The 25,023-nt window shown below is 42.4% G+C and overlaps 1 protein-coding gene across 2 annotated transcripts in view; it reads left to right on the forward strand.

Moving 5' to 3' along the window:
* MON2 (MON2 homolog, regulator of endosome-to-Golgi trafficking) overlaps positions 1-25,023 on the forward strand; it is a 271,194-nt gene that overhangs the window by 96,485 nt on the left and 149,686 nt on the right. For both annotated transcript variants that reach the window (XM_082256725.1, XM_082256726.1), the window contains exons 14-17: positions 16,153-16,334; positions 18,183-18,295; positions 18,406-18,510; positions 20,303-20,383. In XM_082256725.1, the coding sequence (XP_082112851.1) occupies positions 16,153-16,334; positions 18,183-18,295; positions 18,406-18,510; positions 20,303-20,383 (481 nt within the window). The remainder of the gene's footprint in view (positions 1-16,152; positions 16,335-18,182; positions 18,296-18,405; positions 18,511-20,302; positions 20,384-25,023) is intronic.

Consider the following 25,023-nt stretch of genomic DNA (forward strand, 5'->3'; position numbering starts at 1 on the left):
TCACTACTGGCTCACCTAGACGCCCTGCTGATCAAGAATCGGTAAGGACCAGTTTCTAAGATGGGATGTTTCCCCGGGCCGTCCAGTTCTTAGAAAATCTGGGTTGGGTTGTAAACTTGGAAAAGTCGGCCTTCAAAACCTGTTCAAATTCTGGATAATTTGGGTCTGATTCTCGATACTGCTCAGGCAAAGATTTTCCTGCCATCAAAAAAGGTTCTGGCCTTGAAGGGTCTGGTGCGGTTGGTAAGAGGGAAAAGGTTTCCCTCTATACGGCTGCGCATGAGACTGCTAGGAAAGATGGTGCAGGTCCCTTATGCGCAGTTCCACCCCAGACTGTTCCAGAACTGTATTTTGTCCATTTGGAACGATAAACTCCAAGCTCTGGATTCCCCAATGTTTCTTTCCCCAAGGGTACGACAGGGTCTGACCTGGTGGCTGTTCCTCAGCAACCTAAGCAAGGGGAAATCTTTTCTGCCTGTGACCTGGAAGGTAGTAACCACAGACGCCAGCCTTGTCGGGAGTGGTCTTGGAGGAAATCTATATCCAGGGAAGGTGGTCTCAGGTAGAAAAGGTTTTACCCATCAACATCTTGAAGGTTCGGGCAGCACGTTTGGCGCTGGTTTCTTGGATGACCAGACTGCTGGGGTGTCCTGTCAGGATTCAGTCCGACAACGTGACTCTGGTGGCTTATATCAACCATCAGAGGGGAACCAGAAGCCAATCCGTGCAGAAGTAGGTGAACCACATACTGTATTGGGCAGAGAGTCATGTTCCATGTCTGTCGGCGGTTTTCATCCAGGGGGTGGACAACTAGCGGGCAGACTTTCTAAGTCATCAGCAGTTGTTTCCTGGGGAGTGGTCCCTGCATCCCGAGGTCTTTCAACTGATCTGCCAACGCTGGGGTACTCCCAACGTAGATCTATTGGCGTCCAGGTTCAACAACAAGTTGACAGGTTTGTTTTCAGAACCAGGTATCCGATCACAATCAGGATGGATGCCTTAGTGATTCCTTGGTTTTGGTCCAAGCTGATCTCTGGTGAGGTCCAGCTTTTGCCACGTTGAGAAGAATTTAGGTGGAGGGGAAACCGGTGATCCTAATGGCTTTGGTTTGGTCCAGGAGACCTTGGTTCGCGGAAATCGTAAAATTAGCAGTGGAGGAGCCATGGTTGCTTACATGTCCTCCAGACCTGCTCTCCCAAGGTCTCTTGATAAGGAAATTGGTCTTTTTGGTTGCCATAACCTCGGCCAGAAGGGTGTCGGAATTGGCGGCTCTTTCCTGCAAAGAGCCATTTTTGATCCTTCATCAGGACAGGGTGGTCTTAGGTGACTTCTGAAGGCAATTGGTTCCACTAGATTTTAGTTAGGAGTATCAGAGTAAAGGTGGCTGAATACAAATGTACGCCACACTTTTTACATATTTAGTTCTAAAAACTTTAAAAACCATTTATCATTTTCTTTCCACTTCACAATTACAGTATGTGCCACCTAGGGCCTAATTCACTAAGAATAAGGAGAAGAAATAGTAATTCTGCAGTCTCAACTAGGTGAATATGTGAGCGGAAAAGTAGGAGTAGAAATAGGCGAATATGCATTAGTGAATTCCAAATTAGCATAGTTAGGGTTCCATAACTGGCAATTGCCAACAACTTTCTTATATGAAACTGCACTGCAGTATTTAGCTATGATCATGTGTATACTGTACATGTACGCCAATAATATGGGGTGTGCTCTACCTCGTGTTTGGCTATTTATTTATATTACAATTAGGGTCCATTCACACTAGCGCGACTTGTCAGGCGACTTGGTGGCCTGACAAGTCGCGGTGGGTCGCTCGCCATTGAAAAGTACAGGACCCGTTCTAATAGGAGCGACTCAAGTCGCTCCGACTTAGAAAAAGGGTCCTGTACTACTTTGGGGCGACCTGGAGGCGACTTGCATTGACTTCAATTATATGAAGTCCGTGCAAGTCGCTGTGCACCGCGACTTCACAGGTCGCCCCACCAAGTCGTGTCGCCGCAGTCTGAAAGGGGTCTCATTGTGCATTGTTTGTTTTCTTCTTTTGCTAATGAATGCTTTTCTGAAGGATCATTACAGAGTAATGTCTGCTATTCTGTGAGGTTACATGTATTTATCAGTAAATAATTAAATCCGCGCTAAGGAATCAAAGGATCAAAGGATAAATTAATATGCACTAATAGGCTGCAGCCTCACTTGAAATATAACCCGAAGGCTGGTGAGTAGGTTTTTTAATAGGAGCCATCCCGCAGCTCACCAGTCACCCACCTTGGGGGTCACCGTAAGATACCGCTTACCCATTTTCACTGGGCACATTCACTAATGGACTTATCCCAGCATATGAATTGATTGATCATCACTTATTGTTGCACTTTATAAAAACTTTCCCGCACATTCATTATTTTTTGCACACTTCTCATCCACGGACTTTAATTTTTTTATAATTAATTTTCTATATTTTTTATTTTTATATATTAAGTGGGAATATCACTTCTTGTCGTATTTTGTATAAAACTCTCCTGCATATTTGCACATTATTTATTTTGTATATACAGTTTCCCGCACCTTTTTTATCACTGAGAGATTGGACTCACCTCGCACTATTTGGTACTTCACTTATAGTATTTATTCACTTTATCTATTTAAGGTTGTATTTATTGTGTGAATTATTTATTTCAACTGTCATTTGTTATTGTACACATATACGTAGTTATTTATTTATTGTAGCACCTTTTGCACTTTATACTACGCCATCTTGTGGGCATTTTTCATATTGATCATCATACATTTCCATATCCTTCTCATTTCATATATTCATGTTTACATATTTATTCCTTCATCACATTTTTATATTGTAATATCTATTTGCACTTTACAGAATAGGCAGCGCCATCACTCCCATTCTCTTATACATGTATTTATCATTTACAGTTCTGTTATGTTATATATATATATATTTTTTTTTCATGTTACATTTATTTTTTAGGAGACTATAGAGTTCTAATTATCTATGTTCATTCTTTAATCATACTAAACTATTATGCAAGTCTAATTGTACTTGGCACATTGGCTTAGTGGTCTGCGCTTATGCACAAAAAGCTCTTAGGTCATGAGCTCAAATCCCAACCATGCTAACACCCTGCGTGTTCACTAGTGTTTGATTATTTTATTTCCACACCATAATATTTTTGCTAAATTAACATACCATTGCATGCAAATTATGGAAACAACCATTCTGATGTGGCAGTGGCAATTGGGTGTTTGCCTATTGTCAGCATACTCTCTTGTTTAATACTTAAGCAGATAATACCATGCTTGGGATTTGAAGCCCATGGTCTGACTCTTTCTAGGTAGAAGTACTACCCATTAAGTCTTTTAGATAAGCACAATTATCCTTAGAATATACAGTAGTACCATGATTAACAAATGAACATAGATCAAGAGAATCTCTATTACCCTAAAATACAAATGCAAGACCATTTCTAAATTGTCAGAAATTAAAATATGTGACGTGTTTTGCTTCTTTTGCTGATATTTATATTATTATCATTGATATAAGAGTGTTATCTCTATTCTACATATGTCAAACTTTTCTTTATGTCTAATTTGTATTTTATGAAAATGTTCTATTTATGTAATGTAATATTACATATGTTTATGTAATAGCCAAAAAATACTATAAAGAGACAAGAGGGCTATATCGGTGCTGGACAACCTACTCTGAGAAACAAAACTGACTAGTTTGTATATAAAAAATATATATTTTATTCAATACAATACTAATAAAATAACATACAACAATAGTACAGTAGAAACATGACAAAAATATGTGTACACCTCTTAATTCCACCCTACCAAGCCCCACACAGGTATACAAGGGAGATGCCCCAGGCGATGGCACAAGGTTAGGGTATCCAATGCATTTCGCCTATAAGGCTTCTTCAGGGAATGATGGGTGTAGAGGATTCATAATGTCAATATACTGGAAAATGAAAAGAAAGAAAAACCAAATATAATAATAAAAAAGAGAGAGCAGATCAACATATGGCGTAATCTCTAAAGAGATAAGCCATAAAAATAACATATGTTGCAAACCTAACCGATTCCTTATACATTAATCATTTATAATCATAATATCATAATACTTACAAATCAGATATGGTGCCATCTTGAAAAGGGCATAAACCACTCCAAATAGGTTTTTGAAGCTGGATCGCCAGTATATGAGACCAATTCACAGTTGTCCCAGAGATTGTTGTAAGAATTATATGGTAGTGTTCTCCACCAATACAGGGTAGATTGAAAAAGAGGATAAGAGGGGTCTCTATATAAACATTCCACTGTAGTCAAAATAGCATGAAGGAGAGCAGTGAGCACACGTCCAGGCGGCACATATAGTTAATTCCTTTCATCAATGGCCCATATGGGACCCTCATCAGGTACCCCTAAAATTGATAAAACCATGTGATAATACACTATAAATTAAATCACTGTAGAAAATGACTGAAACAGTGTACCTACAGAGCAGAAAAAAATATTTAATAGTATTTTTTGGCAATGCTATCTTAGGGTGATGGTGCAGGACCTGATTGACTGGACGTATATTTTTTGTTTCTTTTTATGTAATCATGGTACTTCTTTATATTCTAGGTTTAATTGTACTCAGCACAGTGGCTTAATCTTTAACACTCTTAGCTAGCAGCACTTAGATCATGAGTTAAAATCCCACCCATGCTACTACCTCCCTAGAATTGCAATGGCAAATGCATATGTGCCATCAGCGAGAGATAAATTGTATCACGCTGATGACAAATATGCTTTTGCCTATGCACATATCCATTTCGACATTGAAACTGTAGGGAGGTGATAGGTGGCATAGGTGAGATTTGAACCCATGACCTGACTGTTGCTAGATCAGAGCGCTAGTCATTAAGCCACTGTGTTGATCAGATTTATCCATAGAATATATAGTAGTACCATGACAAAACCATAAACCTATAGAACTAAAAGTCAACATTCTAATAAAATTCTATTTAGACATTAACAATTATTTATCATATAATAGAGACCTAAGAGCCTGGTTTAGATTGGGGGGACCCCCACACTGATTTTTTTTTTTACAATCAAATTTGTGTTGTTACACCCACTTGTGGCTGGCGGCACAACTCCACTCCACAAAGCTACGTACAATTGCCTGGACACAATTAAGAGCTACCCCTAACTTTCTAAATGTTACTGAAGTGGATTTGTATTTTTGAAAAGTTATTGCAAAGCAAGCAAGGATTAGAAATAGTTAGCAACTAGTTAATTACGCTATACAATCTCATTGTACAAGCTTTGTACAATCTCCTTTATATTTACCAACACTATATAATGGGAGGACACACCAGCTATCTGATCACTCTGTATCCAATCAGGCAGGCCCTTGCACTACATAATTAATGGCAGATCTAAAGGAGATTGTACAATCAGATTGTATAGTGTATGCTGAGCTTAACAGAACCCAGGACATGCTTCTCCTGTTTTCAATACTACAACTCAATCCATATAGGCGGTTATCTGATCTCTCATTTCCTGCACTCTCCAAATGAACAGATCTATGAAAGATGAATTTAAGGCAAAACAAAAATGTCTGTATTCAGGGAGACCAGTAATCACTGATTAATTGTATTAGAAAAGCGTGCACCTAGCTGGGGGGTGATTGGGATCTGCTGGAAGGAGGGAATGCAGCTACAGGTGTGTGCTAATGAGGTCAGCCGATTAATTCCTTCCTGTGTCTTATGGTGGCCTTACACTATATGAAAAATCGGCCGAAATTCGGTCATTTGGACACTTTGTTCCTTTTTTAGCCAGTTCATGGGCAAAAATCTTTAATCGGTTGTCAGGTTTTTTTTAGCCAAAAAAACCGAAGGACAAGTTTGTAAATCTGCCGAATGAACAATAAATTGAAAGGTTAATGTGTTTATCGTCCAAACTGTTTGTACTAGGTATATGTGAAAAAACAAACAAAAAAAGGATTAATTTATGTCCATGGAACGATTTATCGGTCATTACATGATGGCATGACCATCTGCTCTCACGGCCGAGCGTTTGTTTTTTGAAAATCAGCTATATAAGCCTATGTCAGTGTATAATGGAAAATAGCAAATGTCTAAGGCCCTTTTCACACAGGCGGACTGTTCCGATCCGCCTGTCCGTTTTTTTGGCGGATCTGAACGGGTCCCCCCATGCATCTCAATGGGGCATTGGATGTCAGCGGAGACATGTCCGCTGACATCCGATTCGATCAGTCAAATCTGGACGGATGGAAACCCTATATATACTGCAAAGAATGCATCTATCTATCTATCTATCTATCTATCTATCTATCTATCTATCTATCTATCTATCTATCTATCTATCTATCTATCTATCTCTCTCAAATATGTTAACAAAATAACTATATCTATCTATAGGAACACTTTGAAAACACATCAGATCTCAATAGGGATAAATATCATGCTGGATTTCTATACTATGGACTGAGTAATGTTGAAAATGATCAATCTACAGAGGGCTAAATTCAAAGTCCCCCCGAAAATCAAAGTAAAAAAATTATGCAGCAGACTAGTCCATTTTGCTGAAATTTAAATACAGCAACTCAGAATGGTCCTCAGTAGTTTGTATAGCCCCCATGTGCTTGTATGCATGCCTGACCACGTCGAGGCATTCTCTTAATGAGACAACGAATGGTCTCCTGGGGTGTTTACTCCCAGATCTGGACCAGGGCATCAATGAGCTCCTGAACAGACTGAGGTGCAACCTGGCGGTGTCAGATGGACCGAAACATAACGTGGCAGAGGTGTTCTATTGGATTTAGGTCAGGCGAGCGTGGGGGCTATTCAATGGTATCAATTCCTTCATCCTCCAGGGACTGGCTGCATACTCTCGTCACATGAGGCCAGGCATTGTCACGCACCAGAAGGAACCCAGGACCCACTGCACCAGTGTAGGGTCTGACAATGGGTCCAAGAATTTCATCCCGATACCTAATGGCAGTCAGGGTGCCATAGTCTAGCCTGTAGAGGTCTACGCGTCCCTCCATGGATGTGCCTCTGCAGACCATCACTGACCCACCACCAAACCGGTCAAGCTGAATGATGTTATAGGCAGCATAATGTTCTCCATGGCTTCTCCAGACCCTTTCACTTCTATTACATGTGCTCAGGGTGAACCTGCTCTCATCTGTGAAAAGCACAGGACGCCAGTGGCAGACCTGCCAATTCTGGTGTTTAATGGCAAATGCCAATCGAGTTCCACGGTGCCGAAAAGTGAGCACAGGGCCCACTAGAGGATGTGGGGCCCTCAGGCCACCCTCAAGAAGTCTGTTTCTGATTGTTTGGTCAGAGACATTCACACCAATGGCCTGCTGGAGGTCATTTTGTAGGGCTCTGGCAGTGCTCATCCTGTTCCTCCTTTCAGAAAGGAGCAGATACTGGTCCTGCTGATGGGTTAAGGACCTTCAACAGCTCTGTTCAGTTCTCCTAGAGTAATTGCCTGTCTCCTGGAATCTCCTCCATGCTCTTGAGACTGTGCTGGGAGACAAAGCAAACCTACTGGCCATTGTATTGATGTGCCATCCTGGAGGAGTCGGACTGCCTGTGCAACCTCTATAGGGTCCAGGTATTGCCTCATGCTACCAGTAGTGACACTGACCCTAGCCAAATGCAAAACTAATGAAAAACAGTCAGAAAAGATTTTATGGAAAAAATGTCAGTGGCCTCCACCTGTAGAACCATTCTTGTTTTGGATTTGGAGGTTGTCTCATTGTTGCCCATCTAGTGCACCTGCTGTTAATTTCATTAACACCAAAGCAGCTGAAACTGATTACCAAACCCCTCTGCTACTTAACTGACCAGATCAATATCCCAGGAGTTTAATTGACTTGATGCAATACTCTGATTTAAAAAGTGTTCCTTTAATTTTTTTGAGCGGTATATCTCTCTCTCTCTCTCTCTCTCTCTATCTCTCTCTATCTCTCTCTATCTCTCTCTCTCTCTCTCTCTCTCTCTCTCTATATATATATATATATATATATATATATATATATATATATATATATAATGTGTGTATAGAGAGAGAGAGAATAATATCTGTTCCATAAACAGTAAAACATTACTAGCATTGTTTAAAAAAAAAAAAAAAAGAGATAAAAAGAAACATAAAAACCCAGCAAGCACAATTTATTTTAGGAATTAAAAGTTTATCTCAAAAATGTATGTTTTTTGGAAGTAACAGTTATACAATGAGAATCAATGGTTGACACTTGTATATATAAATAGTACATAGTTTGCTAGCTCTCACAAATTCACGCTTGTTAGGCATTCACACATTTCGGAATTCACTATAGCACGGGGCTAAAACTGAATGGGAGAAGGTTTATGACTACCGTATTTGCCAGTGTATAAGACAACTGGGCATATAAGACGACCCCCTAATTTTCAAGTTAAAAAAACATAGGTTTTGAGCTATACTCACTGTATAAGACGACCCCCTTTCCAAGGCAGCCCAAAAAATAATGTATGTACCGTAGCGGAGTGTAAAATGTGAGGACTACTTTACATGGCCCAAAACTAACATCCCTAATAATCTCTCATCCCACTGGATGTGCGGTAATAATATATATACCGTAGCGGAGTATAAAAGGTGAGGACTACTTTACATGGCCCAAAACTAACATCCCTAATAATCTCTCAACCCGCTGGATGTGCCGTAATAATGTATGTACCGTAGCGGAGTAAAAAATGTGAGGACTACCGTACTTTACATGACCCAAAACGAATGTCCCTATTAATCTCTGGATGTGCGGTAATACTGTATGTACTGTAGCTTTGGCTACATACAGTATACTGCGCTGAGCCAATCACGGTGAACGATGTATTCTATTATTGAGTACAAAACCTGCTCGGATTGGTGGAATTGGAGAGGCGGGTTGATGATGTTACTCTCTCTGACTCAGCAATTCCAAGCAGGCTTTGTATTCAATAATAGAATACATCGCTCACCATGATTGGCTCAGCGCGGTATACTGTATGTAGCCGAAGCTACGATACATACAGTATAGCAACACATCGAGCATGTTGAGAGATTAATAGGGATGTTTATTTTGGGCCATATAAAGTACGGTAGTCCTCACATTTTTACTCCGCTACGGTACATATATTATTACCGCACATCCAGCAGGTTGAGAGATTATTAGGGACGTTAATTTTGGGCCATGTAAAGTGGTCCTCGCATTTTATACTCTGCGTTTAAGACGACCCCCTCTATTTTTGGGGAATCTTTTTAAGGTTAAAAAGTTGTCTTATACGCCGGCATATACGGTAGTTTTCCAGGCATGCTCAGTTGTGTCAGTACAGAGTTCTAAAAAACAAAAAAAATGCATCTCTTCCCAGACTTTCAAGCATATTTCTGCTTTCACAACAATATTTAAAAACAGATCATCTCCAAACCATAAACCACATGTTTAGAAACCATTTAATCTATCAAATAAGCTCTAAACATTATTATGTGACCTACAGTGAATTTGATTTTGTGAATAAATATTTTGCACCGCATGCTATAGTGAATACCGTTTCTGACTGGTTTTAGTCGTTAGTGACCATTTGTTCACCCATTTGCTGACTAGGTGCTATAGTGAATTAGGCTCTCAGTGTTGGTCTAGCACAAAAAATACCTATAAAATACATTTACGTTTTTGATTGTAACATAACAAAATGTGGAAAATTTCAAGGGGTATGAATACTTTTTCAAGGCACTGTACTTTATAATGACATATTGTGTTTTTTTTTTTTTTTTAAATTTAAGAGTTGTGTATAGTTCCCTGTTTAACACTAGTAAAGTTACCGGTATGTTTATACAAGCCGGATTCCGAAGAAGTTGGGACACTACAAATTGTGAATAAAAACAGAATGCAATGATGAGGAAGTTTCAAATAGATGGCATATCAAATGTTTAAACTGAGAAAATATATAATTTTAAGGTAAAAATAAGTTGATTTTAAATTTCATGGCATCAACACATCTCAAAAAAGTTGGGACAAGGCCATGTTTACCACTGTGTGGCATCCCCTCTTCTTTTTATAACAGTCTGCAAACGTCTGGGGACTGAGGAGACAAGTTGCTCAAGTTTAGGACTAGGAATGTTGTCCCATTCTTGTCTAATACAGGCTTCTAGTTGCTCAACTGTCTTAGGTCTTCTTTGTTGCATCTTCCTCTTTATAATGCTCCAAACATTTTCTATGGGTGAAAGATCTGGACTGCAGGCTGTCCATTTCAGTACCCGGATCCTTCTTATACTCAGCCATGATGTTGTAATTGATGCAATATGTGGTCTGGCATTGTCATGTTTGAAAATGCAAGGTCTTCCCTGGATGGGAGCATATGTTGTTCTAGAACTTGGATATACCTTTCACCATTGATGGTGTCTTTCCAGATGTGTAAGCTGCCCATGCCACATGCACTCATGCAACCCCATGCCATCAGAGATGCAGGCTTCTGAACTGAGCGCTGACAACTTTAGTTGTCCTTGTCCTCTTTAGTCCGGATGACATGGCGTCCCAGTTTTCCAAAAAGAACTTCAAATTTTGATTCGTCTGACCACAGAACAGTTTTCCACTTTGCCACAGTCCATTTTAAATGAGCCTTGGCCCAGAGAAAACGCCGGTGCTTCTTGATCATGTTTTTTATATGGCTTCTTTTTTGACCTATAGAGTTTTAGCTGGCAACGGCGAATGGCACGGTGGATTGTGTTCACCAACAATGTTTTCTGGAAGTATTCCTGAGCCCATGTTGTGATTTCCATTACAGTAGCATTCCTGTATGTGATGCAGTGCCGTCTAAGGGCCCGAAGATCATGGGCATCCAGTATGGTTTTCCGGCCTTGACCCTTACGCACAGAGATTTTTCCAGATTCTTTGAATCTTTGGATGATATTATGCACTGTATATGATAACTTCAAACTCTTTGCAATTTTTCTCTGAGAAACTCATTTCTGATATTGCTCCACTATTTTTTGCCTCGGCATTGGGGGAATTGGTGATCCTTTGCCCATCTTGACTTCTGAGAGGCTCTTTTTATACCCAGTCATGTTGCCAATTGACCTAATAAGATGCAAATTGGTCCTCTAGCTGTTCCTTATATGTACATTTAACTTTTCCGGCCTCTTATTGCTACCTGTCCCAACTTTTTTGGAATGTGTAGGTCTCAGGAAATCCAAAATTAGCCAATATTTGGCATGACGTTTCAAAATCTCTCACTTTCAACATTTGATATGTTATCTATATTATATTGTAAATAAAATATACGTTTATGAGATTTGTAAATTAGTCCATTCCTTTTTTAATCCCAATTTGTACAGTGTCCCAACTTTTTTAAAATTTGGGTTGTATTTACTAGATATCTTCCAGAATTAGAATCTAAGTGTGTAAATCGTACAACCCCAATTGCAAAAAACTGGGGACGCTGTGTAAAATCTACATAAAAACAATGCAGTGATTTGCATATCTCATAAACCCATATTTTATTCACAATAGAAAATAGATAACATCAAATGTTTAAACTGGGAAAATGTACCATTTTAGGGAAAAAAAAAGTTAAAGTGATTTATAAAGCTTTTCCTTTTTTTATTTCCCATATAAAAATAACAAACATGTTATACTTACCTGCTCTGTGCAATGGTTTTCCACAGAGCATCCCCGACTCTCTTCCTCTTGGGTCCACCAGCACTGAATCATCAAAAGATTCAGAGAATCTGGAGAAATCTCAGTGCGCAATTCAATATTGGATGCTCATGATCTTTGAGACCTCAGATGGCATCCCATAAAAAACGGGCATGATTCTGTAATGGAAATCACTGCTTGGGCTCAGGAATATTTCCAAAAATCATTGTTTGTGAACACAGTTTGCCATGCTATCCAAAAATGCAAGTTAAAGCTTTATCATACAAAGAAAAAGCCATATCTGAATGTGACATTCTTTTTGGCAACCATGTGAGCCGTGTCCTCCGGACTAAAGAGTTGGACTAAAAAGCCTTCCCAGTTTTTATCAGCGCTTAGTTCAAAAGTCTGCATCCCAGGTCACATCACACAGATCAGTAGAGTTGTATGGAGTAAAAATAAGGATCCATCTGGGCTTTACCACCAATCCAAGCTACATTTCCCCCTTAAAGGGAAAGGTACATCCTGACCTAGTTTTCATAAGTCAGAACACCAGGTGACCAGATTGTGGTGAAGGTGTATGGAACCTATGGTGATTCATAGTAAAAGATTCATGTGGAGCACAGAATTGAAAGGAATTGCGATTATGTTTTAAATCATAGGACATTTTTCACTAAATAAAATGCATTATTTATGATGGTTTTTAAAAAGTGCGTATATATAAACATTGCAGCACTGTATTGTGAGATTTGCGTATTGTTTCTTAAAATGGTACATTTTCTCAGTTTAAACATTTGATATGTTTTCTGTTTGCTAATGTAAATAAAATAAGGCTTTATGAAATTTACAAATAATTGCATTTTATGTTTATGTAGATTTTACACAACATCCCAACTTTTGAGAAATTGGGGTTGTATTTTAATTTTATTGAAAGACACAGGAATTCTACTATAGTCTGGTTATACTGCTGCCCACAGGAGGTTTGGATATGGCAAACAGAAAAGCAGTAAGCCAGCCTTCCTCTACCCAGCATGCCTTAGGTTTTGCTAGTGTCCTATGAGATTGGATATCTTTTCTTCCACTCTGCTGGAAAAATGTCTCATCTTTTTGGTAGCCATCTAACCTTGGTGACTTTATTCAAGATTTTTTATTTTTTCCTGCTACGCTGCTGGTGTTTTTTTTTCCTCAAAGACTACATTCAAGACTTGCATATTGTACAGGCTTTGGCAGGCTGTACCTGGACCCCAGTGAACAAGTGCAGGGCTAGCCTGTAATGTGACTTTCAGGCACTGGGTTCTGCATTTGGTGCTTTTCAGTCCTGTGTGTACTGGTTTATTAGGCACGGAACTCTGTCTGAGTCCTGAGCCATGGCACAGCCCCAGGTGTCTTCTGAAGACTCACTTTGTGCGTAGGGGTGGTTGGACTGTAGCATAGGGAGCTATCACACCATTGGGTGTTTCTTTTAATTTCTCACCACTACGTTTACTGCGGTAAGGGTTAAGGTTGAGGGATCGAGTGCTGAGATTATTTTTTGGGTGGAGTGCTGTTCTTGTGTGGTTTGCGCTTTTCTACCATTCTGCCCAGAAGAACCATCATCCTACTGCTTCCCTAGCTTCTGAAACACCGGGTGCATCTCCGGTCAATATCCACCTCCTATCTATAGTGACTTCTAACCTTTGACCTCCAGAAACCCTCATCACTTGCCTGGCTTTGCCTCACTTTGGGCCTAGTTGCATTACCTCTGGGCAGATGCAACTTGTCTTTCTTTTATTTATAACAAATACATTTTTATTGGGGTAATTGGAACCCCTGTCAGGTTTTATTGCTTTCTGTGTCCTCCATTATGTTGATTCACTCTCTCTATTTGGCCTGGTGACCATTCTCACAGAGAAAGCAAAAAAAAAAAATCACAATTTGAGTTTACCACACTAATAGGGGGAAGTCTTTCAAAGGTGATGCTAGTTCTGATGACTCCAGTGACGACCAGGGAATGCCCTAATTTTTGACTTATTTCCTCTTAACTCTTGTCATAGCTATGAAAGAGGAAGTGTAGCAAAAATATGTACATGGTCCAAAATGAAAAAAGCATTTTGGCTTTTTTTCTGTTTAAAGCCCCACTGCAACAGGTGAGGTGGGTTTCCTGCAGTTCTGTTGAGTGATGTCCCCTCCATGTCCCCCCAGGAATTCTTGTCTGTTTGTGTGTAGTTAATGGAACAATCTGTAGAGCAGGGATGTCTAAATGGGGGGGGGGGGGGGGGGGGGGCGCGATCTGGAGCCGGACCAAGTGTCAGTGTCTTGTCCGGACTTTGTGCTTAGCGCTGCAGATCTGCACAGAGAGTGGGGAGTCTTTTCAAATTAACAAACGGGAAATCATCCGCTTGTTAACATAATAACTTGCGCAGCTTGCGCCCTTCATCCAGACCTGCCCCACCTCCCACCCCCTACCCTGCTGTGAGGATGACAGCAGCAGGCCAGGAGACCAGTGAGGGGGCACCCAGGCAGATAAGGGCCTCTGCCCTGCTGCGTTAAGGTAGGACTGTGCAGGGGAGGGCCTGTGATGGGGGGCTGTGATTTCTAAGGGCACTGTGACTTAAGGGGGGGCTGTTATTGTGTGATTGCAAGGGGGCTGTGGTGTGAAAGGGAACTGAGTGTACTGTAGGACTGCTGTAAAGTGTCAATATATTCCTAACAACACCCAAAATGCAGATCGCAAACAGTGCATTTGCTTGCACCAGATCGCATTGTACCACAGGGCCATGTGATTTGGTGCAGTGCATCTTTGAAAAGTAGTGTATGCACTATTTTTGTGTGATCCAGCGTGACTGCAGCCTATTCAAATGAAAATCCCCCCACCCAACCACTTTATTTGGGGCTGGTGGGCAGCCTATGGATTGCTCTTGTACCATGCCCCCCTTTAGTTTGTGGGCTACAAATCACCTTCAGCTTCCTCTTCGATGTCAGAGTGTCTGGGCTCAATGAGAGACATCCTAAATGATCCCTTTGGATAAAGAGTCCCAGATGCTACTTTTCTATCCATGGCTTGGGACAGGGTGGTATCTTCCCTTAACCCTGAAAATGTTTCTCTCTCTCTTGTGTCTTCACTGCTGGGACTTTTCTAACCATAAACAACAGTTTCCACCTCATCAAGGAATTCTCCCGTGAGTCAGTGTACTGGTCAGGCCTGCTTAGGGCATCTTCTGAGTAATACAGAACCTTCTGCTTAAGGAAGGTGTGGGAATTCTCCCATGGAAGATGCTGCATCCTGAATCTCCACATCTGGTGAGTTTCCTGGGAAGGATTTGATGGTTCAGCACCCGTGCACCCCATTTTTCCTGATTGGCAGAAAGCATCCAACGCTAGATGCCCTGTTACTCTCCTGGGCTGTCAACAGAAGAAACATGCTAGTATCCTGCTGCTAGTACCCTTTGTAGCTTTCAGGTCTCTTGGGACCTACATTTCCCGGAGCTGGCTCCTTTGTCTGTGGCTGTTTTTCAGCCTTCTGAAGAAGATCCTCTAGGTTCCTTCCTCATTCATGCTCTCAGGGTGTTGATCCCAATATGTGCACAGAGTTGTCTGGCCCTTGTTTTCAGTGGAGGATAAAGCATGGGTTTGGGACTAGATGGTTGATTCCCTACTTCTAGGGTCCTAGCATTTTGACAGGTTGGTGTTTTTTTGGCCATTAATTGTCAAACTTTCCTCCTATGTATTTGTTTTTTTTTTTTCCATAGTTGCTAACCCAGTGAATTGTTTTCTATTGGTCTTACTTGTTGGTCCATTTTTACTCCCATTTTTGTTTTTATCTATTATTTTAATGGCTTGCTGTTCGGTTTTCCAGTTCTTACTGGCAGGGCAGGGAGTTCCTCATAGCTGTAGTTTTCTTCCTGCTCTGAGACATTACGTTTAAGTCCTAAGGCAGGACATCTCCCTATTTTCATTTTTGATTTGGGAGTTGGTTCCTTCAGATACTTCTGACAGGCGAAATCCCTGTCTCTTTTTTTGGCCCTTTCAGTGGCTGTTGCCTATCCCTCAGTTGGACTGCTTTTAAACGTCCAAACTGAGAAAATTCCTGTGTCCCTCAATAAATGACAAAAACTAAGATTGCTGTGCTTACCGTAAAATCCTTTTCTTGTAGTCCTTTGAGGGACACAAGTCCCAACCCTCTGTGTGTATTGCTTTCTCACAAAACTGAGGCATGCTGGGTTGAGGAGGGTATATATGTGGACTGGTTTACTACTTTTCTGTTTGCCACTGTCCCCAACCTTCTGTGGGTGGCAGTAAAACATGACTGTAATAGAATTCTTGTGTCCCTCAGTGGTCTACAAGAAAAGCACATAAAACTTTGTATTTATTTATTTTCATGCTAATATGTTTAGATGAATTAAGTGCAGAAGTAGACTCGCTGCTTGCACCGACTGAACACAGAATCATTTCTTTTACTGCAGCACGGATGAAACTGCCACTGAAAACATCTTGAAAGCTGAAATGACCATGGCAGCCCTTTGTGGAAAGTTGGGGCTTGTAACACCAAGGGATGCCTTCATTACTGCGATTTGTAAAGGTTCCTTACCTCCACACTATGCCCTCACTGTGCTGAACAGTTCATCAGCTGCTCTAAACAACAAATGTAAGAAAAGTATGATTTTACAGCTCATTCTTTTATGTTTACATCAGTTCTGCATATGTGTTTTACCTTATACATACTTATAAATAAAGGTAAAACTTTTTTTTAGTTTTGGATAAAGTGGAGAGGGATTAGAACACAGAGCAGGTTTTATTGCTGTCTATATCTCCATTTGCAAGATTCACCCTTATTTGTCCTGACTATTGTAATCACTGAAAGTGAAAGAAAATCCCAAATTTTGGTTGTGACCAGAACAGAGAGGGGAAATACTCCAATGAGTAAACTAGTTCTGGTGACACCCCTGGAGTCTCTCACTTTGAAAGGATTTTCTCTCACTTCCCTTTGTGGCTATGTGACAGGGAGTTAAGAAGTATCTCCCCAATGGGGCATAGGTGGTAAAAAAAATCCTGACCTGGAGTTATAACCCTCCCTTCCTTACCCAAAATTAAAAAGTTTTACCTTTTTAGTTCTACAGCTAAACTATTGTGTATGGCAGACCAATGGCCCCTAAACTTTAATCATAACCACATTCACATGTGTGCCAAATTAAGCGTGAAAAAGTACTCAAACATCCCTTTAATGAAAGTATATGCAGGGCTACTTATACTTTTATACTTCTGCTTAAAGAAACTGAGAAATGCTCAGACAGTCAGGTACCAGACATCTTCTATAGGACCCTGAGCCTGGACAGGAAATGATGGAAGCAAAAAACTGCATTATTCAAAAAAGACACATTTACCTGGAATTCCACTTTAAAGCCTAACTCAATCAGTTGATTTTAGTTTCAGACAGAGAGCAAGCAATGGAATACCCTTGTAAAAATTGTGTTTGCAGTCTGTGTCCGCATTGTGGGGAATTTTCTTTGCTTCTTGCCGGGACAGATTACGATGGCAGTCTGCAGTATGGAGACAGACTGCAACAGAACACTTTTTCAGTAAAATGGGGAAGGGTTAGAGCCCGTCAGATTATTGCTCTGTCTTTCTGTCCTAGTGACAACTGCTACCCTCTTTTCTTGTCCAGCTCTCACAAGAACAGAAAGTGAGATGAAAGCTCCTTAACTGAGTGTTGGGTAGAAATACAAACTTACTTTTTATTCTTCAAATCATATATGGACAGACAGTGCAGGGAACAGGTAATCCAAGGTTAACGCGTTTCACGGCACACCCCGGTTATGAGTAAGCGGCTGTGTGTGCCGTGAAACGCGTTAACCTTGGATTACCTGTTCCCTGCACTGTCTGTCCATATATGATTTGAAGAATAAAAAGTATTTCTTTTACTTTCATCTACCTGAGTGCGGTTCCACTACTTCTTTGCACTTTATCCGGATGACGGGTCTTACCAGCACCAGGTCGGACTGATACACCTGAGCGGCTCTGTCTTTCCTATTACCCTAGAAATACAAACTTGACAGAAGTATTTATTCTTCCCTAGTCTATTAAAAAGTTAAAACAAAAAAATGGCTGGAGTTGATCATTAATTATGTTTTTTAGCTAAATTATATAAAAAATCTTGAGTGAATTGGCAGAAATTAGAAACATGGTCAGTAATGTTTTTTTTTTTCTCACTAATTAGAACCAGTATTCACATGACTTGCTTAGATTTTCTCTAATCATCAAATACTGCTGTATTTGTTTCCTGCAGTAATACTGTATATTAGAACAGTGAGAGAAGAGGCAGACGACACTGCAGTCTGTCTTTGGGGTATAGGAAGTCTCAAGGTGGATGGCAATGAGCTGCTGTAAAATTGTGTTACAAATGCCTGTTCATTTTCTACATATCTCGTGACACGTACACCGCTTTGGAAATAATGTTATTTTTACTGTATGTTTTTTTCTTTGCCATTTTCCATAGCTTATTCAATTCAGGGGCAGAATGTACAGATGATTAGTCCCTCTAGTGATTCACATCAGCAAGTAGTAGCTGTTGGTCAGCCTCTAGCCCTTCAGCCACAAGGAACCGTTATGGTAGAGTACATTTATTTTGTTTTTCTCTCTTCTGTTATGCAAGTATCAGGTGGTAAAAGGTGTTAGTTCTTTCAAATATTAACTATCTTACTATATTTTGTTTCCTACAGCTTACTGCTAAGAACATTCAGTGTATGCGGACACTGCTTAACTTAGCTCATTGTCATGGTGGATACCTCGGGACGTCCTGGCAGCTAGTACTTGCAACACTTCAGGTAATGTAGTTATACTGTTGTATGGTTTCATGACTGCTTTATAAATGTTGTACGCATGATTATAAGTAGTATCTTTGCCACCACATGTTTTAGAAAATAGGCCCCCACATACAGCTTGAGCCTAGAATCCAGAGGGCTTCACATGGACACAGGGATTGATTAGGAGACCAACTCAGATACTTTCAGGAATCTAAAGATCTGGCACTTCAGTGCTGAAAACTGTTTTAGCCTTGGTCAGGGTAATTTGGCAAATAAAATCACCTTTAAACTGAAAAGTCCATACACTGTGCAAAATCATAAAGGAAGTGTGTAGAACATTTCCCCTTAACAGATGTGTAAAAAAGAGGCATGTTTAGCCCATTGAATATTTAATTTGTTTAGTCACAGGTGTTTGAAAAATTGCTGACGCATGCCATGGGTATATGTGGAATTACACCACAAAATACATTCTACTGCTTCTCCTGAGTATAGGGATACCCCATGTGTGAGACTTTTTGGCAGTCTAGCCATGTACAGGACCCGAAAACCAATTCCAGTACTGCCTTTATGCTTTCTAATTCTTCTTTCACTCTTCACCACGTATCACAGTTTCGGAGGCCATGAAATGCCAAGATAGCACAAACCCCCCCCCCCCCCTAATTAGGTGACTTCTGAAGGCAATTGGGTCCACTAGATTTTAGTTAGAGGTATCAAAGTAAAGGGGGCTGAATACAAATGCACGCCACAATTTTTAGATCTTTATTTGTAAAAAAAGTTTGCAAACCATTTATCATTTTCTTTTCACTTCACAATAATGTGCCACTTAGTGTTTGTCTATCACATAAAGTCCCAATAAAATACATTTACGTTTTTGGTTGTAACATGACAAAATGTAGAAAATTTCAAGGAGTATGAATACTTTTTCAAGGCACTGTAGATCCTCCTTACCAGATGGCAAAACCACCTATGATGGATGGTCAAAGCACACTCTTAATAAGATCAGTGCTTGGGAATCACTAGATCTCAAAAGGACCTTTAATGCCTCACTCAAAAGGCATCCTCTGAAAGTCAAAGATAGGTAAAAAAACTCTCTCTAGTATAGGAGGTAAGTAAACCGGTTTAATGAAAGGATTTAAAATACTCACAGGGTAAGTTAAAACTAGTGTAATCAAATATTCCATCAAACGAATATCCAAACTTTCTCCTCGTGCTGCACACCTGGCCACTTCCTGGTCCCAGCTTGCCTGATCGCGTCACCTACACTGGCCCTGCCCAGCGCATTTCATCACAAGGGACATCATCAAGGGGGAGTGGCCATGAGGTGGCATCACGTACCAAACCTATATAAATAGTGGCCAGGATCGAGGAGGGTGTAAGTGCACATGCTCCCAATTATGAACGGCATGGCAACAGTAGAGTGGCGTTGCCCAGTAATAGCAACCAACCAATAGTAAAGACTCAAAGGAAGAAAGTCTGAGTGAACAGGCTCAGAGGCTCTGATAGCACCATCATATGTTAAAAATTGAAGAATGTATAATAAGAATAAAAGCAGGTCACCAACCGCGCCATCTTGTGTAAAAAAAAAAAAAAACATAAATATATAAAATGCACTTTAAACAAAATTTTAAAGGACCAAAAATGGGAAAGACACAGCATGCGGAAAAGGGATTTACAAAACATTAATAAAACACTTTGACCAATGCAAATAGGAATACACAATGAAAAAAAAAATGTGTGTGTGTGCATATATATATATATATATATATATATATATATATATATATAATCTATAAATGGTTATTATTTATTTTAGCACTTGGTGTGGATCCTAGGATTGAAACCCAGCAGTGGAGGGGCACTGAAGCCTGGGAGAGCAGTGGAAGGTCCTAGCACAGTGAGTATTTATTATTGGATCACCTGCATATTGATGACTGGACTGCACATATGAAGTGTGACAATTTTATTCCCAGAATGCCTGCGGTGTAACACTATGGTGGGTAATCACACAGTCATCCTCACTCGATCATGTTCTGACATGTTCTACCTAACACTCGCCTGGCTCACAGACCAATTGACTCAGTCTTTATGAAGTAGTAGAAAAAATAATGTGTGTGCGTTGTGTTGGCAGAAAATGAGTGACAGGAATCTTGAGCAGCGGATTACCATCAAAGTTTGCGTAAAAATTGGCTAAAGTGCGAGTGAAACTTTAGCTCTGTTACAACAGGCTTATGGTGAACCTTCCATGAAGAAATCAAGTGTTTTTGAATGGAATAGGTTGTTTAACCCCTTCATGCTTAAGCCTATTTTTGACATTTGCCGCTTACAAGTTAAAATCAGTATTTTTTGCTATAAAACTACTTGGAACCCCCAAACATATATATATTTTTTAGCAGAAAACCCTACAGAATAAAATGGCGATCGTTGCAATATTTTATGTGACACAGTATTTGCGCAGCGGTCTTTCAAATGCAATTGTTTTGAAAGAAATACACTTTCATGATTTAAAAAAAAAAAAAACAGTAAAGTTAGTCCAATTTTTTGTATAATGTGAAATATGATGTTATGCTGAGTAAATAGATAACTAACATGTCATACTTTAAAATTCCGCACACTCGTGGAATGCTGACAAACTACAGTACTTAACCACTTAAGCCCCGGAAGATTTTACCCCCATTCCGACCAGGGTTTTTTTTGCGATTTTTTACCGCGTGACTTTAACGGACAATTGCGCAGTCGTGCGGCGCTGTACCTAAACTAATTTCACGTCCTTTTTTCTCTTACGTCCTCCGACAGTCGCCGCCTCCTCTAAGTCATCACAATTGGGTATTGTCCACCTATCCGTAGGAATAGCAAGGCATATAGACTTAGTCAAAAGACAAAAGGCATTAGCATGTACACACCCACGGGGGCTGTCCCATCTGGTCAATACCCCCCCTGCATCACCACTCCCAACTCAGTTTTAATTTGCCTAGCTTTCAGGAATAGTCAGGCTCCCTTGTGCTGGGGCTTCAGTCTCAGCCTTCCTAAATCTTTTATTTGATTTTCCTTTAAAAAATGTCAGTTTTTTTTCTCTCACTTTACTAGCTGTTTATTTTGTCAGCTTTAGTGTTAGTTTATTCTTCGGATGAAGATGGATCATGCGGTGCTGGGATTCGGACTGGCCGCCCTGGTTCTCCAGGGCACTGAGGGTCAGATGGACCCCCAGCCCGCCATCGAGCGTTCAGCTATGGTTCGCCCTGGCATTAAGAACGACCCATCCCTGTTCGCTGCAGGGATGCAGCCGTGAGGTGGCTACCTCACAGGACTCGTCTGCGCTGCAGCAGCTTCATGTCCCTGGCTCACGGCACTCCCTGTCAGGAGAGGACAGAGGTTTATCCGTGCATAGAGGCTCCCCCACGCCATCGGGTACAGGTAAGTACTTTTCTGTGTGGGGCCTCTGTTTGGGGTGGCAGTCTGTGTTGCTGTGTCCCCATGTCTGTGCCTGTGTGACTCCCTGTGCGATCCCTGCGGGGTTCGTTTTGTGCATATTGTATGTTTTTTACTGGGGGTCCCTGTCCCTGTGTCACCTTAGGTGCATGTTGGGGGTGCAGACGTGCGTGTTGTGCGGCGACCGCTGCGGGGGACATTCGCGCGGTCCGCCATGTTTTTTACTGCACATGGATATGGCCCCTCCGCCGCCATTTTGTGGGCTGTAGAACGATCGGGTCGGCCGCATGTCGGCGGCCATCTTGGTGAAGCCTCAATGCATTTCCTATGGGCAGCCATTTTCCCTTAGGTCTGGCTTATAGCCAGCCCCTTCCAGCAGCATTTCCTTTTCCTCTCAGGCAGCACAGGACACAGGTAGCAACGATCCGCGGGCTCTGCACTGCATCTCTCTCAGTCTTCTGCATACTGCTTCTGGCTCAGTTTCTTTCTCCTTTTGGGGGTCTTCATATCTGTGACAGTAGCGGTGGGCTGCGCACACCGCAGCGCTATTTAAGGGGACAGTACATCATTTTTTTGCACTGTACTTTTTTTTCTTGTCTTGAGCCATGGATTCTCAGGAAAGCAAGTTTCCTCCAGCTTTAGTGGGGGAACCCAGTTCTCCTGTGGCTCCGCTGCGACCTGATTTAGCTGCTGTAGTTGCGACTTTAGTGGCAAATATGGAAATGCTGATGTCTGAACGGGCTGCGAGAAAACGGCCCAGGCTTTCTCTCTCTTCTGATTCAGATGGGGATATGGCTGCTGCTGCTGCTGCGAGCGTGCCCTTTTCAGGGTCCCGCTCATCCTTAGACCCTCCGGGGTCTGAAAGGGAGGCTGAGGTGGAGGGTGTTGACACATCCTCCCCAATGTCCCCTGAAGAACGGGCGACCATGGATGAGTTGATTGTTTCTGTAAAAGAAACCTTACATTTGGTGGATGAGCCCAGTTCTCCGGGCGTTGTGTCCTCCTTTGGGACGCACTGGACACGCAAGTCTGCGCAGGTTTTTCCCTGCCCAGCTGAATTTCATTACACTGTCAATGAAATGTGGTGCACGTTGAAACGTCCATTCGTGGTGCCTAGTCGGTTCAAATTGCTTTATCCTTTTGCGCCGGCTACGGAATCGCGATGGTGTGTGCCTCCACAGGTAGATCACACTGTGGCTGTACTGAACAAGGCTACCTTGGTTCCTACTGAGGATACTTTGGTTTTCCGGGATCCCACGGACCGGCGGTTGGAGTCTCTAGCCCGCCATTCCTATACGGTGGCGGGTTCGTTGCTCAAACCCGTTTTCGCGTCCGTTATGGTGGCTCAGGCGGTGGCTGATTGGATCAAGGTGTTTAGAAGCAACCTAGTGTCTGATGACGTTGCCGCCTGCCCGACTGGAAATGGTGGACCAGATCCACCAAGGAGTCATGTATTTGTGTGATGCAGCCTTAAATGAGGCCCCCTTGGTGGCTCGCCTCTCGAGTGTCGCGGTGCTTAACCGGCGACTGATATGGCTGAAGAGCTGGTCGGCCGACCAGTCCTCACGGAAAACAGTTGCTGATTTTCCCTATGCTGGCTCTCGCCTTTTTGGCGAGGCGTTGGATACCCTGGTGAAAGGCATCACGGGGGGCAAGAGCACTATGCTACCCCAGAACCCGAAGAACAAGTCCTTCCAAAGGAAAGCGGGGTTCTGCGCCTAGATCCACTCAGGGGTCCTTTCGTGCCTTTCGGAACCAGTCCAAGGGCAAGCCCTTCAAGGCCCAAGGCAACCAGAAGAAGCCCTGGGCGGGTAAGCAGAAGACCGGCAACGCTGGCTCGGCGGGACAATCCGCCTCTGCCTGAAGGGGCGCCCTCACCCATTTCAGGGGTGGGGGGACGTTTGCACGGTTTCCTTCAACCTTGGCTGCTCCGGGTATCGGACAGGTGGGTCCAGGAAATCGTTCGATCAGGTTACAAGATCGAATTCCTTTCCAGGCCGGCGGACAGATTCTTCCCCTCCAATCTTCATCTGCTTCCGGGATGTCTGCAGGATTTGCATCAGGCGGTGCAGGACCTGCTTGCTCAGGGAATGATTGTACCGGTGCCTCACCGGGACAGGTTTCGGGGGTTTTATTCGAATCTGTTCACTGTGCCCAGGAAGGAGGGCAAAGTGCGTCCTATTCTGGACCTAAAAGCGCTGAATCGCTTTGTGCGTGTTCGAAAGTTTTGAATGGAGTCTCTCCGTTCGGTTGTGGCCTCCTTGAGTCCGGGAGAATTCCTGGCTTCGATAGATCTGAAGGATGCGTATCTGCACATCCCCATTTTCGAGGGTCATCAGCGGTACCTTCGGTTTGCTATCGCAGAGGACCACTACCAGTTTGTGGCGTTACCTTTCGGTCTCGCTTCGGCTCCAAGGGTCTTCACCAAGGTGTTGGCACCGGTTCTGGGCCTGCTACGGGCCCAGGGCATTGCGGTCCTGGGGTACCTGGACGATCTGCTTCTGAGATCGAGGGCCAGCCAGGACCTTGTGCGCGACCTGTCCATTACGGTGCAGACGCTTCAGGAGTTCGGATGGACCATCAACGTTCAGAAATCAGCGTTGTCTCCGTCGCTTCGCCTTCCCTATCTGGGAATGGTTCTGGACTCTGCTCAGGCAAAGGTGTTCTTGCCAGAGGACAAGCTCCGGACTTTGCGGGACGAACTCAGGTCCCTCAGGGACAATCCGTCCTCGTCACTCAGGACCTGCATGCGGGGCCTGGGGTTGATGGTGTCGGCCTTTCGAGGCGATTCCCTTTGCCCAGTTCCACACGCGGGCTCTCCAGACGGAGATCCTGGCCAGGTGGGACAGACTTCCTCAGTCCTTGGATCTGGAGGTGTCCTTGAGTCGCCAGACCAGATTGGCTCTTCTGTGGTGGATCCAGTCCCCGGCGGTGGCGGAAGGCAAGTCCTTCCGTCCGTTCGTGTGGACGGTGGTTACCACGGACGCCAGCCTGTCGGGCTGGGGTGGAGTCCTGGGCACCCTGTCTGCCCAGGGCACTTGGTCGGAGGAGGAATCCTCCCTCCCAATACATGTGCTGGAATTAAGAGCAATAAAACTCTGTCTCTTC

Source organism: Pelophylax lessonae (assembly GCF_965119305.1).
Source record: "Pelophylax lessonae genome assembly, chromosome: 4".
Lineage (NCBI taxonomy): Eukaryota > Metazoa > Chordata > Amphibia > Anura > Ranidae > Pelophylax > Pelophylax lessonae.